The sequence below is a fragment of the Macrotis lagotis genome, chromosome 7 (genome assembly GCF_037893015.1).
Source record: "Macrotis lagotis isolate mMagLag1 chromosome 7, bilby.v1.9.chrom.fasta, whole genome shotgun sequence".
Lineage (NCBI taxonomy): Eukaryota > Metazoa > Chordata > Mammalia > Peramelemorphia > Peramelidae > Macrotis > Macrotis lagotis.
In genome coordinates, this window is record NC_133664.1 from 41,982,742 (window position 1) to 41,997,151 (window position 14,410).

Below are 14,410 nucleotides of genomic sequence, written 5' to 3' on the forward strand. Positions count from 1 at the left end.
GTCCATAACAACCCTGGCTCAGGTTTTATCTCTTCTCCCCTCACCAACACAATATTGACCATTTTTTCCCTCTCTAGAGATGCTCCTTCCTTCCTCTAGAATAAAATCCCTCTTATAAAACACAAAGCACTCTGTGGTATTAAAAGCCCTTCAGCCTGGCACCAGTCCAGTTCCCCTGGCTGCCTGACACACACCTGGAGCACCCTTCCTGCCCCCTCCTCCAAGAGGCCTTTCCTGACTGTTCCAGTCATGGGTCTTCTATTTCTGTTACATTTATTCAAAATTTAAATGGGAGCAAGGTGTATTCTCCCACCATGATACAAATACTTTGAAAAACTCATGTGTGAACTGATATTGTCAGGCCCCAGTTCATCTGATGCTTCCTTAGCAACAGGCACCAGTCTTATCAGGATGAGTAATTCAAGGTGCCTGCCTAGACTTACAAGGGTCTTCATGAGGAGGGGAAGCCTCTGTTTCAACATTTGCAGAGCAGGCTCATGCACATTTCCCTCTTTTCCCTCTTCTTGAAGCTATGTGTAAGGAAACTAGGGGAGACACTTCTTCCAACTATGAAAATGTAACTGTTCACAGCAAATGCTTTTTCAATCACGGTTGAAAAAGGCATCCAAACCTGATCCTTTTCCCACTTCATCCACCCCTGGGGCCCAAGATGATCAAGGGGGTAATGGTACATATAGACCAAAGTCAAAGAACCACCAGTAGCAGACAATGAGGACTACCTGAAGTAAGGAAGGGTTTTGCTGACCTGCCAGAGATCAGCCAACCTTCTCTAACTGGCCTCCTGGAAGGTATCTGCCTTCACTTGGTTTATAGACTCTTCTGTATGTCCTTATCTATGTCAGAGATTTTCTCCTAGTAGAACAGAAACTACTTCAAGGAAGCAGTTTTCCTATTCTTGTACTGTTGTTTGGTGACCTTGCTGTTTGGCTCACAGAAGGCGGTTCAAAAATGCTTATTTATCAGGCTAAAGAAATGACCATACACAACTACTTAACCAGATGCATCAAGTTTTTTCTCCTGGAAATAAGCACATTAATCTAAGTAAATTTCTTCTTGTCTTTGCTCTTGGAAAGCTAAGGGCTCTGACTCTCAGGACCAAACCTCTCTCTTGAGCATTTAGTTACTAAGCACCTACTAGTCAAATGACCCCTGGAAGGAAGCCTAAGAGACACCCAGAACTCAGGGCAAACTCCAGGACCTTGTGCCTCATCTCAGAAGCTCTCACAAGGTGGCAGAAAATGCCAATTCCAAATTTCTTTAAGGGAGGAATTCTTAACTTAGGCTGAGAAAAACAATTGAACCCCTTTATTTTCAAACTGAAGTGTTTTATTAGGTGTTTACCATGTGAAAGGCCCTCAGTATTTAATAAGTATTATTTTTTATCTTCACAACCACCCTGGGAGGCAGGTTCTAAGATAAGCCCCATATTACTGGTAAGGAAACTGAGGGAGACTGCTATGTGACTTGTCCAGGGTTACACAACTAGCAAGTATCCAGGACTGGATTTGGACTCAGCTTCTCTTGACTTCAGACTCAGCTCTATCCATTGAACCACTGAGCTGCCTCTAGTTAATACATTATTCTGAGAAAGGGTCCAAAGACTCAGCCAGACTATTAAAGTGGTCTCTGACATAAGAGGTGAAGCATTCTGGGCTTAAAAGCATCAGACTCTGGCTGGGCGGGAGGCAAATCACAAGACCCTAAAGGGAGCTGCTATAGCTCCCAAAAGAGCTGCCATGCCAAATATGTCCCAAGCTTTTCCAGGGCAGCCCATGCAATCCCAAGGCTCTCCCCAGTTTTCTGCCCTTGTCAGCAGCCTGGTTCTCTCAAGGGAAGCAGTCCCTTCCCACTGTCCTAAGCCCCAATGAGACTGCTTTGTCTGCCCAGGAAAGAGTAGGAATGGCACAAAGAGAGACAAGATGAAGGCAACAAACCAATGTGAAGGGTCCCAGGGAATTCAGTCACCCAAACTCTGCTAGGGCTGCACTTGTATGTACAATGCAAAAAAACCCCAAATAATGGGCAATTTCATGACTTCTGCTGACCTATCAAACTCGTTCATCCTTCTCTAACCATCCTGCTAAATTCTGAATAAAAAAAGACAAACTAAGTTGCATCATTATGTTCTCCACGAGACCTTGGATGAAGGTATTAAGAAAAGAAATCAACAAAAATAACTAGGAAAAAAAAGAACCTTTTCTGCTTTTACTGAGTGGGTTCAGATGTTAAGCAGGCCTGAATAAAACACCACAAAACAGAGACATCAGCTGAATTCTCACCCCTGAAACCTTTCAGGGGGAAAGAGCAAACTGATAAACAGGTATATAACTAGCCTTTCCACTCACTGAAAAGGATAGGGAGGGAGAAGAAATAGCTTTTAACTTTTGCTTAAAACAGACTCCATTTGCTTCCTTGTCTATTTTGAAATTATGTGGAAAATTATTCATGTTATTTGGCTGATCCCTTTCCTAAGATCATCCCAAGTCACATACCTCTAGCAGGTATATGACTATGTCTTACGCTTGAACATGTATGAATGTGCTTGTCTGATGCCCTCCTCCTGTACTTTTGTGGCCCATACTGATCATAGTGAATATGACAATAACAAATAAACTGATTTTGCTAATAGAAGCCTTACAAAAAAAAAATACAAACCTTATACACTTCAAGTTTATTGCAAGAGAGGAATTTTGCCTTTACCTGAGTAGACTAACTACCAAGGAAATCCAGACTACAGTTAACTCTTAGGTGCTGACCATGAATTAGATGGGCTCTTTGGCCTTTGCCCATTGCCAGATTAGCAGGCTCATTACTGCCTATCAACACCCATGGTAACAAGTAGTGACCGGGGAAAATAAGAGGAAACACCCACCACCAGATATTATATGTGAGTTGTGATTTCATGTAAATAAGATGTTGATGATGATGATTTTCTTAACTCTCTGCCTTTTATAATTTAGTAACTTATAATTATAAAAATTATAATTTATAATTATATAATAATATATAAATGTACAACAAATAATATATAAATATATGATAATATATAAATTATAATTTATATAATTTAGTTCTGTCTTAACAGACAGAACCTAAGGCTATAGGCAGTCATTGAAAAGGCCTGAAACTTTCTAACAGATCAGCTTATCTTTCCTCTTCCATTCAAAAGATAGTCATAAAATGAGAAATGAAGAATGGTACCAGTAATAGTAATAATATATGTTTTCTCAAAAAAATGTGTTTAGGAACAACTCCTGAACATACAAAATAAAATCAAGTTTCAATTTACATATACCTGATATTTCCATTTCCCAAGGAGGTTACCATTTTTGCAAATGTCTGTTCAAGTGGCTTCTCTGAGCCCTTCTGGTTAACCTGTGAAAAATTTAAAACACCAATAGCTTTCTTTCAAGTTTGCTTAAAAGTAGATGAGTAAGGTTTTTTTTAAGATTTTCTAGATGCATACCAGATTAATAATGACTTGTTTTCCATAAGTAATTATTTGTGAGTCAAAATGTCTTTGAAAACCATCCATCTGAAGGAAAAAAGAAGATAACAAATTTACTATCTGGTTGTAGAATTCCTTACAGAAATAATTTCATCAAGTTTTAAAAACATCTGAATTTTCTGCTTACATTATACTGACTAATTAAAGAACTGTCATCTAAAGCTAAATTAATTCTATTTTCTAAAAGCTCAGAGAATCACCTCATCAAGAGTTAATAAATAGTTAATGAGAATCAATAGTGGTAAACAAGATGCATTCTGCATCACTCCAGTCTTCTATCCAGTCTTGGATGACAAACACTAAGTGATGTAATCAGTAGTCAGTCCTGAGCTTCCATCTAGTCTCTGGAATCTTAAAAAGCTAGACTACAATCCCGCTATGAATAACTTTTTTTTTTTTTTTGGCACACTGCCTTGAAATGTCATGCTACTGTTACATAGATTATTTCATTGAATTTTCTCAACAACTGGAGGGTGGCAGGGAAGATCTTCTTAATTAACAGATGAGAAAACTGAGGGCCAAACAAGCGAAGTCACATTCACTGGAACATTTCTCATCCCCAAGCAAGGTCTAGAAGCTAGATCTCCAGAGTTATTTCCCATGACACTCTGATAGTTCTATTATTAATTCTTAAAAAACAGTAGTTGATGCAAAGGCCTCTGTTTTAAGGTCTGGTGGTCATTACAAGGAAAGAGGGTTTGAGGCCTAGTCACTTATTCCATATTGCTCTGTCTACTGCGTGAGTTATTAAGGGGACACAGAGATCTTCCCCTCTAGGCTAAAGGGAAAAGACCATCACCACCATCATTATATCCTCCCTCAACCCCCCCCCCCCCAATAGTGAGAGGAGCAGGCAGGCACCTACCTGGTTGGCCACTTGGTTGATCTGTGGCTTTGGCTTATACTTGAGATTTGGTCTCTGGGACCAGAAAAAAGGCATTGATCCTCTCGTCTAAAAATCCAAAAACAGAAACAGAAATGGGGTAGATGGGTGGGCATCTGCTTCTCTTTCTAATCTCTCCACTTATTCTATCATTTCTCTCCCTTCCTAATATCCACCCACGAGACAAGGCCAGGGTCAGAGAGGTCAAGTCAACAAGTCCTTCCCAACCAGAGAGACCTCAAGTGACAGCCTCATTGAAGTCTCTATTGCCTGCGGTCCAAGGACCAGTCCGTCTAAGGCAAAGAGACTGATCACAGAGGACAAGTACCTGTCCCTTTTTAAAAACGATCTACTGAAGTGTGGCCTTGTCACTAGTAGCCGTAACATCCTAAGAGGATTTTCTCATTCAATAGTGATGCTGGAGTTAAATTAACACAGTCCTGGCCAAATAAACCACCTAAGAACCATGAAAATACAGATTTCAGCAGAGCTGCTCCTAAATTAAACATATTGTCTTCTTTCATGTCAGATATATCTTTTCTTTTCTTTTTTTAGTTTTTTTTTTGGTAAGGCAAACAGGGTTAAGTGGCTTGCCCAAGGCCACACAGCTAGGTAATTATTAAGTGTCTGAGACCAGATTTGAACCCAGGTACTCCTGACTCCAGGGCTGGTGCTTTATCCACTATGCCACCTAGCTGCCCCTAGATATATCTTTTCAAATAAAGTCTTACCTCACCTCTGCAGATGAGCTTATGTATAGTTTTACCTGTTCCCTAAATAATCTAAAATAAACAATTTTCTTCAAAAGGAGAGAAGGAAAGGCTAAGTCTAGTCCCTATGAGAAGCCTGGAAGCAAGTTTTTAGGCATCCTTACATGAAAGCCCAGTCTTACTCACTACAGCTCTAAAGCAACCCTTGGGATTAGGATTCTTGTGAAGGTGACAAAGTAAGTGTTTTTCATAAAGTGACTTATTCCACACTTTGGGGGATTGACCCCCTGGGTCACCCAGGGTAAACACAAATTCAAAGTGAAGTGAGTTTAATTTTGAGCCACTTCCTTCTCTTAGCTATTTCCCCACTTCAGCTTTAGAAGAGTCAAGTTGAACTAACAGAAATGTTTGCTATCTCTAAGGTGCCTGCAGCCTTGCTCTGCTTTGAGGGATCCAATTTCAGTGACAGGTAGCTAGGGTTTGACTTGTTTTAGTAGCTTTGTTCAGTAATGACTTAACAGTATATCAAACAGAGAGAAAACAAAGCAACATGTAGACACAGACACATAACAAAGTTTCTTCTCCCCCACCTGAACAAACGAAGCTTTGGTCCCATTGTAGTGCACTATTTGTTCCGTTTCAACAAAGTTGGCAGCATGGCCTTCAGAATCTATTCCTACATTAGGAAAAAAGAGTTAATTAGAAAAGAGCCACAGAACCCTGCAAACTCAAGTTAACGGGGGTGAGGATCAGTCTGAATTAGTGAAAAGTGTTCATTATAGAAGCAGGAAATTAAATTTAAAACCTCATTTCATCTAAGTCTTAAAGAAGTACAAAGTGGACATATTTTCTGAACCAAGACCAGACAGTCTGGCAAAGATGTTTTTGGTCATTTGGTTAGCAGGGACAGTGAAGCAAGGTATTTGGAATATGGTTATCGTGACGTAACTGCCAGGCTGGTCACTTATAAATGGCCTGCTTTAAAAAAAAATGCAACAGTGAAGCCAAGGCAGCCTTTAATCCATCAATACTTTCTATGTAGAATCACTTTGATTGTTCTCTCCCAACCCCTACCTCAGCCCTTCTGTTCCCTTGCCCAGCTGCATAGGTGGGTATTGTCCTTCTATGTTCCTCATTCAGAATTGGGTGTGTTCCTTTTCTGCTCGGACCCCTTCAGGGGCTCCTAAGGCCATGTCTCCAGGTCTTCCATACCTGGCTATCGCCTTCCTTTCTAATTTTAAGACAAGTTCCTTTCCTCCATGCACCCAATATTCCAGACAAACTGAGTTTCTCACAACCCCAGCTGCATAGGTGGATCCTATTTTATCACTGGTGTCTCTAGAGTTTATAAGATTACAAAAATTTGGGGTGGGAAAACACACTGTTTGATGAAAAGGGAGTCCAAGATGGGTGCTAAATTCTGATATGTCTAAAGTTAGAGCAATTATTAGTAATTTTTTTATATTATTATCAAGAATGTGTAACATTAGTTATTTTTTCCCACAACAATTTTTACTTAAGACCATAATTGGGTTAAAAAAGCCAATTAATAATGCTAATTCATAAAAATGGCTCCAGGTCTCAATAATTATGAGATCTTTTGGGACTGGCTGTTTGTCCTCCCTAGATAGCAAAGGCCTTGTCTTTCAAATAACATTCTACAGCTCTTTTTAATAAAACACAAGGGAGATTTTGCTGGAATTTTAAATACTGCCATCCATTTAATATCCCAATAAAGATGAAAAGTCATGACAGGTCTGAGATCAGCATTCCTGGAGGGAGCAGCCCCGGGATGAGTTTCCAAGACACTGAAACACTGATGAAGAGACTTAGAGATAACTTAGCTTTCAAACAGGGTGACACTTAAAATGCAAAAAAGGTAATAAAACCCAGACATTCCCACAGTGCAAGGGTAATGATGGAAGGTTATCACAATTTCTTTCTGGGATATGGTTGAATTCAAGAGAAGTAATTCTAATTCTCATTCTGCTTTCACGCTCACAGTAAAACAAAAATTTTCTCTTCTAACAGTGAAGGGAAGCCTATAGTTAAACATCAAAGTCAGCAGTATAATCAAACAAATTAAATGAGCATTTATTAAGTGCTTGCTTGCATATCAGGCAATGAAGCCCGATGCTGAAGACAAAGATAAAACCGTCCACCAGTAAAACATTCTGCCTTACCCAAGCACAGAGGATCAAGGTGTAGGCCTAACCTTAACCCTGATCTTTACCCTGCACTGCTGCTCTGCCTCGTTTCAGCTCCAAAGAATAAGATGTCCTCCAACAGCCACATGATTACCTGGCGGTCCCCATCCTTGACCCTCATCGCTTTCCTGGCTCCTTTTATGGGTCATTTTCCCCTTTAGATTATAAACAAAGTATTGCTTGCCTTTCTTTTTATTAATTGAATCCATAATGCTTATTAGCACAGTGCCTAGATATATAGTTGATAAATGTTTATGGGTTTTGATTAGAGAATTTATCTAATTATGACACTGAAGCACAAGCTAAATAACTAGAGAGGATACCAAATAACAATGAAAACAAGCAGAACATGAAAAGTCACCTCCAAACCACCCAAAAGTTTCATCACGATTTCCTCTTTGTGGATGGTGACTCTTACCTCTCACATAATATCGCACTCCAGCTCGGAAGCAGCTCCTCCTTGAGATGAGAATCCAGTCAAAATATTTTCCATTAATGGAACAAGAATGCATAGTGATGACTTTAAAAGCATTAAGAAAAACACAAAACAGAAATGACACATGAATATGCTCAGGTTTCATTCAATGTGGATGTTATCACAGGGTCTTATTTTCAAAATTGAACAGATTAAAAAAATGCAATCTTTGTGATGCTTTATAAATAATCACAACATGTCCTTAAAGAATGGCTTAATGAACTGTGGTATATGTATGTCATGGAACACTATTGTTCTATTAGAAACCAGGAAGGATGGGAATTCAGGGAAGCCTGGAGGGATTTGCATGGACTGATGCTTAGTGAGATGAGCAGAACCAGAAAAACACTGTACACCCTAACAGCAACATGGGGGTGATGATCAACCTTGATGGACTCGCTCATTCCATCAGTGCAACAATCAGGGACAATTTTGGGCTGTTTGCAAAGGAGAGTGCCATCTATATCTAGAGAAAGAATTGTGGAGTCTGAACAAAGACCAAAGACTATTACCTTTAACTTAGAAAAAAAACCCTGCATCTTATTATGTAATTTTGCTATCTCTTATACTTTATTTTTCTTCCTTAACGATATGATTTCTCTCTCATTACATTCAACTGAGATCAATAAATACCATGGAAACAATGTTAAGACTAATAGACTGCCTTCTTTTTTTTTTTTTTTTTTTTTTTTTAGATTTTTGCAAGGCAATGGGGTTAAGTGGCTTGCCCAAGGCCACACAGCTAGGTAATTATTAAGTGTCTGAGACCAGATTTGAACCCAGGTACTCCTGACTCCAGGGCTGGTACTTTTATCCACTGCGCCACCTAGCCGCCTCATCCACTGTGCCACCTAGCCACCCCAACAGACTGCCTTCTGTGGGGGGTGGGGGGAGGGAAGCAAGATTGGGGGAAAATTGTAAAACACAAAATAAATAAAATCTTTCAAATAAATAAATATATAAACAAACAAATAGTCAAAACACTTTCTTTTCCAATTTGTGATAAACATTCCTGGCCTATTTGAGAGAAGCTGGTGGGCTCTTCACCTTTAGATGCCTCCTTCCTCCCAGGGTGGAGGGTGAGTCCAGGTTCTTCAAGGTCATATAAGCAAAGTGCAAATTCTTAAAGGTATGACAACAATAACTTCCAGAAGAGGTCCAAGAATAGAACTCTATCTAATCCAATGGCCAGCTTCACAGAGTGTGGAAGAGCTCCATCAATTGATGACCAGCCATCGCAGGTGAATTACTTTGGCCACTGCAACTCCAGAAACCTTAAGTGTGAGAGGGAAGGGCTTTCCTCTGTGATACTCACTGGATGGAACCAACCTACAGAAAAAATCAGGGGTTTTGTGTTTTTTTTTTACAAGGCAATGGGGTTAAGTGACTTGCCCAAGGCCACACACAGCTAGGTAATTATTAAGTGTTTAGGCCAGATTTGAACTCAAGTCCTTCTGACTCCAGGGCCAGAGCTCCATCCACTGAGCTACCTAGCTGCCCCTTTGTGTTTTTTAAGTATGCCAGTAAATTTAACATAAAGAACCTATCACAACTAAGAATTATTTCAAAGTATTATTTAGGGAAAGTGGTGTTTTGAGTTTTGTTTTTTAAACTCAGCAATTAAGATAAATTTTCTACCTATAGAAATCACCATTTCCCCAAATGTGGCTCCTTATCTGTATCTCAGTTTATCTATGTGAAATGGCTACTATATATTGCCTGCTTTGAGGGTTCAGGCTTGAGGAGGGGAAGTATTCATAGATGTAAGATTCTCCTGTGCTGCCCAAAAGGCAATTAGAAAAAAATGTGATTAACCTTACTGATCTCAAAAAACTGACCAGCCCTGAGAGATTTTATTTGTGGGAGTGGTTGGTTTATGTTGTTATAGGTACAATGAAAGCATCCCCATTATTGGATCAAAGGGTATTTACTGTACTTACATATACATTAGAATGATATGTGCATTAATATAATACTGTATCAAAATGTTCTTCCATGAGAGGGACTCTTCTGTCATGTAAATTTACCTAATGGAGATATTGAATATAATTCCTAGTGATCTCCTGTTATTTAAAATTAAGCAATTTAAAAAACACCAGAATTCATTCTTTGTAGCCACTTATTTTAGTGTTGTTTTTATTTATTGTTGTAAATGACTTTAGAGGACATGATATATAAAATCATTGCCAAGAAGTGAGTCATTAGAAAATTAGTTGAAATCATTGTGCGCTTCCATTTTTGTTTTTGTTTAAGAGAATAAGTAGTTCTGTATGGCCTTTGTAAATTAATGAGTTTTGGGGAAAAACTGGATGAACAGGGTCTGTTTTGTTTTGCCGTCTTCATCAGATAAATATTTGTTTGATTTTTAAACCCTATCAGTTGATGGAGCTGCATGTGTTCCTAGAACTATGTATGGTTTCCCTTCTAGATTACTCTACCGAACACCTCAAGCAGCCTTGACAACAGCTATCTTCCATTATCCCCGAAAGGAAACTACTAATATTTTACTGAAGGAAAATTTTCATTCTGTGCCATTTATAGAATATTCAGAGATTTAATAATAAATAAATACGCTTTAAAAAAAGATTCTCCTGTGCTGTCAGCTTGCCTAATAATCTCTTAAATTTCCTAGAGGAGACTAAAATATTGCATTCATCGAGGAAGTGAACCCTACTTGGAAAATCCAGCGGCCAGTCCATTAGTCCAGTACCTCCATTCAGGAAAACATGAAAGCAATTTTAGAAAGAAAAAATGGATTATCCAAGACAAAACTAAAAATAGAAAACAGCATACCTAACTACAAGCCAGGGAAAATAGCAACTAGGTCATTATTAAGACTCCAGGACAGAATGAAATCAGCTACAACAGCTGGTGTGCATATAAGAAAAAAAGCAAAGCAAATGAAAGTTTATGGAGCAAGCTCTAAGTCAGGTAAGACTATTTAGAGAGAAACAGGAATCTAACCTAAGGTTGTTCTGTTAAACATGAAGCATAATCCGCGTGTGTATACATAAATATAAATACACACAGACACACACTCACATGGAAGGGGGGGGGAGGGAGGGAGGGAGAGAGAGAGAGAGAGAGAGAGAGAGAGAGAGAGAGAGAGAGAGAGAGAGAAACCCGAGTTCAAATCTAGCCTCAGACACTTACTAGCTTTGAGACCCTGGGCTAGTACTTATCTCTGTTGCCTCAGTTTCCACATCTGTAAATGAGCTGGGAAAGGAAATGGCAAATCACTCTACTGTCTTTACCAAGAAAACCACAAACAGGGTTACTATGAGTCAGATGCAACTGAAATGACTGAAAAACAATAATTTAAGTCATTTACTAGCCATGAGACCTTTCCAGGACACAAACTCTCTGGGTCTTATGTCTTAATACATAAAATGAATATAAATGAATATAATAATGTTCAGCCAGACTGAAAAATAGTTTTAAGGGAGAAAAAGGTAACTTTTTCTGACAACTCTATAAGCTTTTTCCTAAAGAAATTGGGGGAAAACATCTTTGAAATAAAATTTTTCTCATTTTCTCCAGGTCTTTCTCTATAAATATCCACCATACTTTTGATAAGCCATCAAAATAAGATCTAATCTATCCACATCTATATTCAGTACCCTATTCTCCAGTTCTGTAACCTCACATTCACCCTCAGCAACACTTTATGAGGTCAATTCTACATTATACTGAAAAATGGAAATATTTTCTATAAATGGACAATGTGGTTAAAAATCTCTAGAATGCCAAAAATCTCACTTTCATGTAAGGATACATCCAAATAAGACAGGGAGAGCAAACCGATGAACCTGTAAGTTTAAAAATAATGTTATTTCAGTCATATTTTTAAAAGATTGGTATACAAACAAGACAGAAAAGTTGTACAATATTCATTCCTAGCTTTTCTTTCCCTGTATTAGAAAACATACCCAACATGAATTTTATTGATCAAATCACTTATCAACAAGGAAAAGAAAAATAAATTAAGCAATAAGGTTTATCTTTTTGGTATGAGAGTTTCACTTTTCCTCCAAACTATGCCTCCTCTTCCATATCTGAGTCTATCTTAATGAGAATAAGGAATGAAAGATACTATTCATTATCTCCTCTAAGGGAAAAATTTTGGAACCAATATGAGAAAGGCCTTAGGAATCAGATCATTACAGAACTAAGTCAGTGCTGACCCAAAAGAGGGCCCAGACTCAGCAGTTTCATTTCTCAGTCCTTCCTATATTAGTATCTTCCCAGTTCTTGGAGTCAGAAAATTCTGAACTAAAAAAGTAAGTTTTCAGCAACCAGAATGGTTATACTTGGTGCCTTTAGTTGTGATTAAGTAAAGTAAAAGCTAACTATTCACAGAATAAACTTGGGAAACCAAATGAGGTTTGTTTGTTGTTGTTTTTTCTCATTAGTACTATAAAATCCAAATAAATTAAATATATTAATCACAGTATAAATAAAATTACATAAAAATAAAAATAAATAATTTTTTTTTTGGTAAGGCAAATGGGGTTAAGTGGCTTGCCCAAGGCCACACAGCTAGGTAATTATTAAGTGTCTGAGACTGGATTTGAACCCAGGTACTCCTGACTCCAGGGCCGGTGCTTTATCCACTACACCACCTAGCCGCCCCAAAATAAAAATAATTACAAAAATAAACACTCCTGGAGGCAGGAGAACCTGAGTTCAAATCTGACCTCAGACACTTTACTAGCTCTGTGATCCTGGGCAAGTCATTTAAACCTTCTGCCTATCCCCTACAATAAAATAAAATAAAAATAATAGGCTTTAAGAGATTCTGGAATGAATCAAAGCTAATCCCAAGAAAAGAATATTCCCTTTACGGTCACCGAGTTCCTATTATCAACTGAGTTCTGGCAAGCAAGACAGCCCCAACCTGTCAAGTTAATAATGAAAACAACAATAGACATTTTAACAATAAATGCAACACTTGCAAAATGTGTTATCTCATTTGAGACTACCCTTAGTCCTGGGAGGCAAATGCCACTGGTATTCCAGATCATTAAGAAGGCTGGCCAGTAGCAATAGTTTTTAGTCATGGCAACTCATGAAAAATCTATTGTTGCCATTGATGTGCTGTTTATACCACATAATCAATGAACTTACAGGACGAGCTAATGCTCATCACTGGTATTTGGTACCAACAGAATAATTCATTTTTTAAATTAGAAAGATAAAAACAATTAGACAAATACTTCTGATAGTAATAAATTAATCTTGAAAAATTGTTTGATAATTTTGTCAAAGGAAGCTACTACTGTTCTGGATGGGGAAGAGAAGGGACAAATGACAGTGGTTCCATTTGGTCAAGTCTTTCTCCTGAATAGTTCAGAATTTGCAAGTCAGTTTTCTTTAGAAATGATCAATCCCTGGGCAGCTGTGCCCACAACAGCAAAACTGTTAAAGAGCCCTTCTGACCAGAACTCTCCATTTAACTGACCAATCATCATTTGTACATTCTACTCTGACAGAAGGGTCCGTTGTGCTGCTATGTCCATGTAGACAAGATCACAACTCATGGGGCTCATTAAGCTCTGGGTGGCATCCCAGGGTTATATTTCTACTTTTCAGTAGGTAAATTCAGGTTGTGTTCTGAAAAATGCAAAATTAAGCTCAACTCATACCAAAGAATTTATTTCAGAATACATTTAAAGATTTATTTTGCCTTCTATTGACACCCACCAATTAGAGAGGTTCCTCACATACACATAGAAAACTTTGTATTTAGAATTAAAGTTTCTGAATGAGCAGAATTTGTTAGAACAGTTATGTCTTTAGAAAAGAAAAATTAAAACTGAGAGGGGATGGGCTAATTTTATAAGATTATATAAAGTCTTTAAGGGAGTGGTTGCATCTTTAAGATAAATCAAAGACAAATTTATTTCCCATTTTGCAAAGTGGGAAAATTTAAAGAACTTGTTAACAAAATATATTTAGATTTTGAAAAGAATGTAGAGAAATTCATAAATATTGATATTAAAGGAAATTATAATATTTAGAAATCAACAGCACAGAGAACAAGCATGCCTCAGGTCACTGTCAAAGTAGTTTACTCGGTTGAATGGGTCACTGGCTAGATTCAGTTTCCCTTTTCTTTTGCTCTCGCATCTGGATTCTGAGTTCACTGATACTGAAAAAAGTAGTTATCTACTGATTATTCTTTTTCCAGAAATTACAAGGTTTTTGCATCTCATTATTTTCGAAGTCAAACTGCAAAGTTTCTAAGGTAGCCCATAATCTACATATTAGGTGATACTTTCTCTGCTGACTATCTTTATTATTATTATTTATTACTTATTATGTATTCATATTACATATATAATATATAAATATATATTACTATATAACTATTATTAACAAATATCTCTGGCATTCATTACCTCTGGCTGAGCAGATAATTCTCTAAGAAGATGACCATTCCACACAAATCGCTGATCTGCCTATTAGAAGATAAAAGTCATAAAATGAAAAGTATTGTTAATCATTTAATATAGAAGATGTCAAACTTCTACAATAATCTTATGGAACAATGGAAATTGGGCTTTTAAAAAAATTTAGTGTTAAAAACTTCTCCACAGTTAAAAC

General features: G+C 37.7%; 1 protein-coding gene across 1 annotated transcript in view; it reads right to left on the reverse strand.

Annotated features, from left to right (window-relative positions):
* The window catches only part of SACM1L (SAC1 like phosphatidylinositide phosphatase), a 58,618-nt gene that overhangs the window by 12,174 nt on the left and 32,034 nt on the right, over positions 1-14,410 (reverse strand). The window contains exons 6-12 of the mRNA XM_074195862.1: positions 14,206-14,265; positions 11,580-11,613; positions 7,748-7,849; positions 5,713-5,798; positions 4,395-4,481; positions 3,488-3,556; positions 3,317-3,396 (exon numbers count right to left, since the gene is read on the reverse strand). Of these exons, the coding sequence (XP_074051963.1) occupies positions 3,317-3,396; positions 3,488-3,556; positions 4,395-4,481; positions 5,713-5,798; positions 7,748-7,849; positions 11,580-11,613; positions 14,206-14,265 (518 nt within the window). The remainder of the gene's footprint in view (positions 1-3,316; positions 3,397-3,487; positions 3,557-4,394; positions 4,482-5,712; positions 5,799-7,747; positions 7,850-11,579; positions 11,614-14,205; positions 14,266-14,410) is intronic.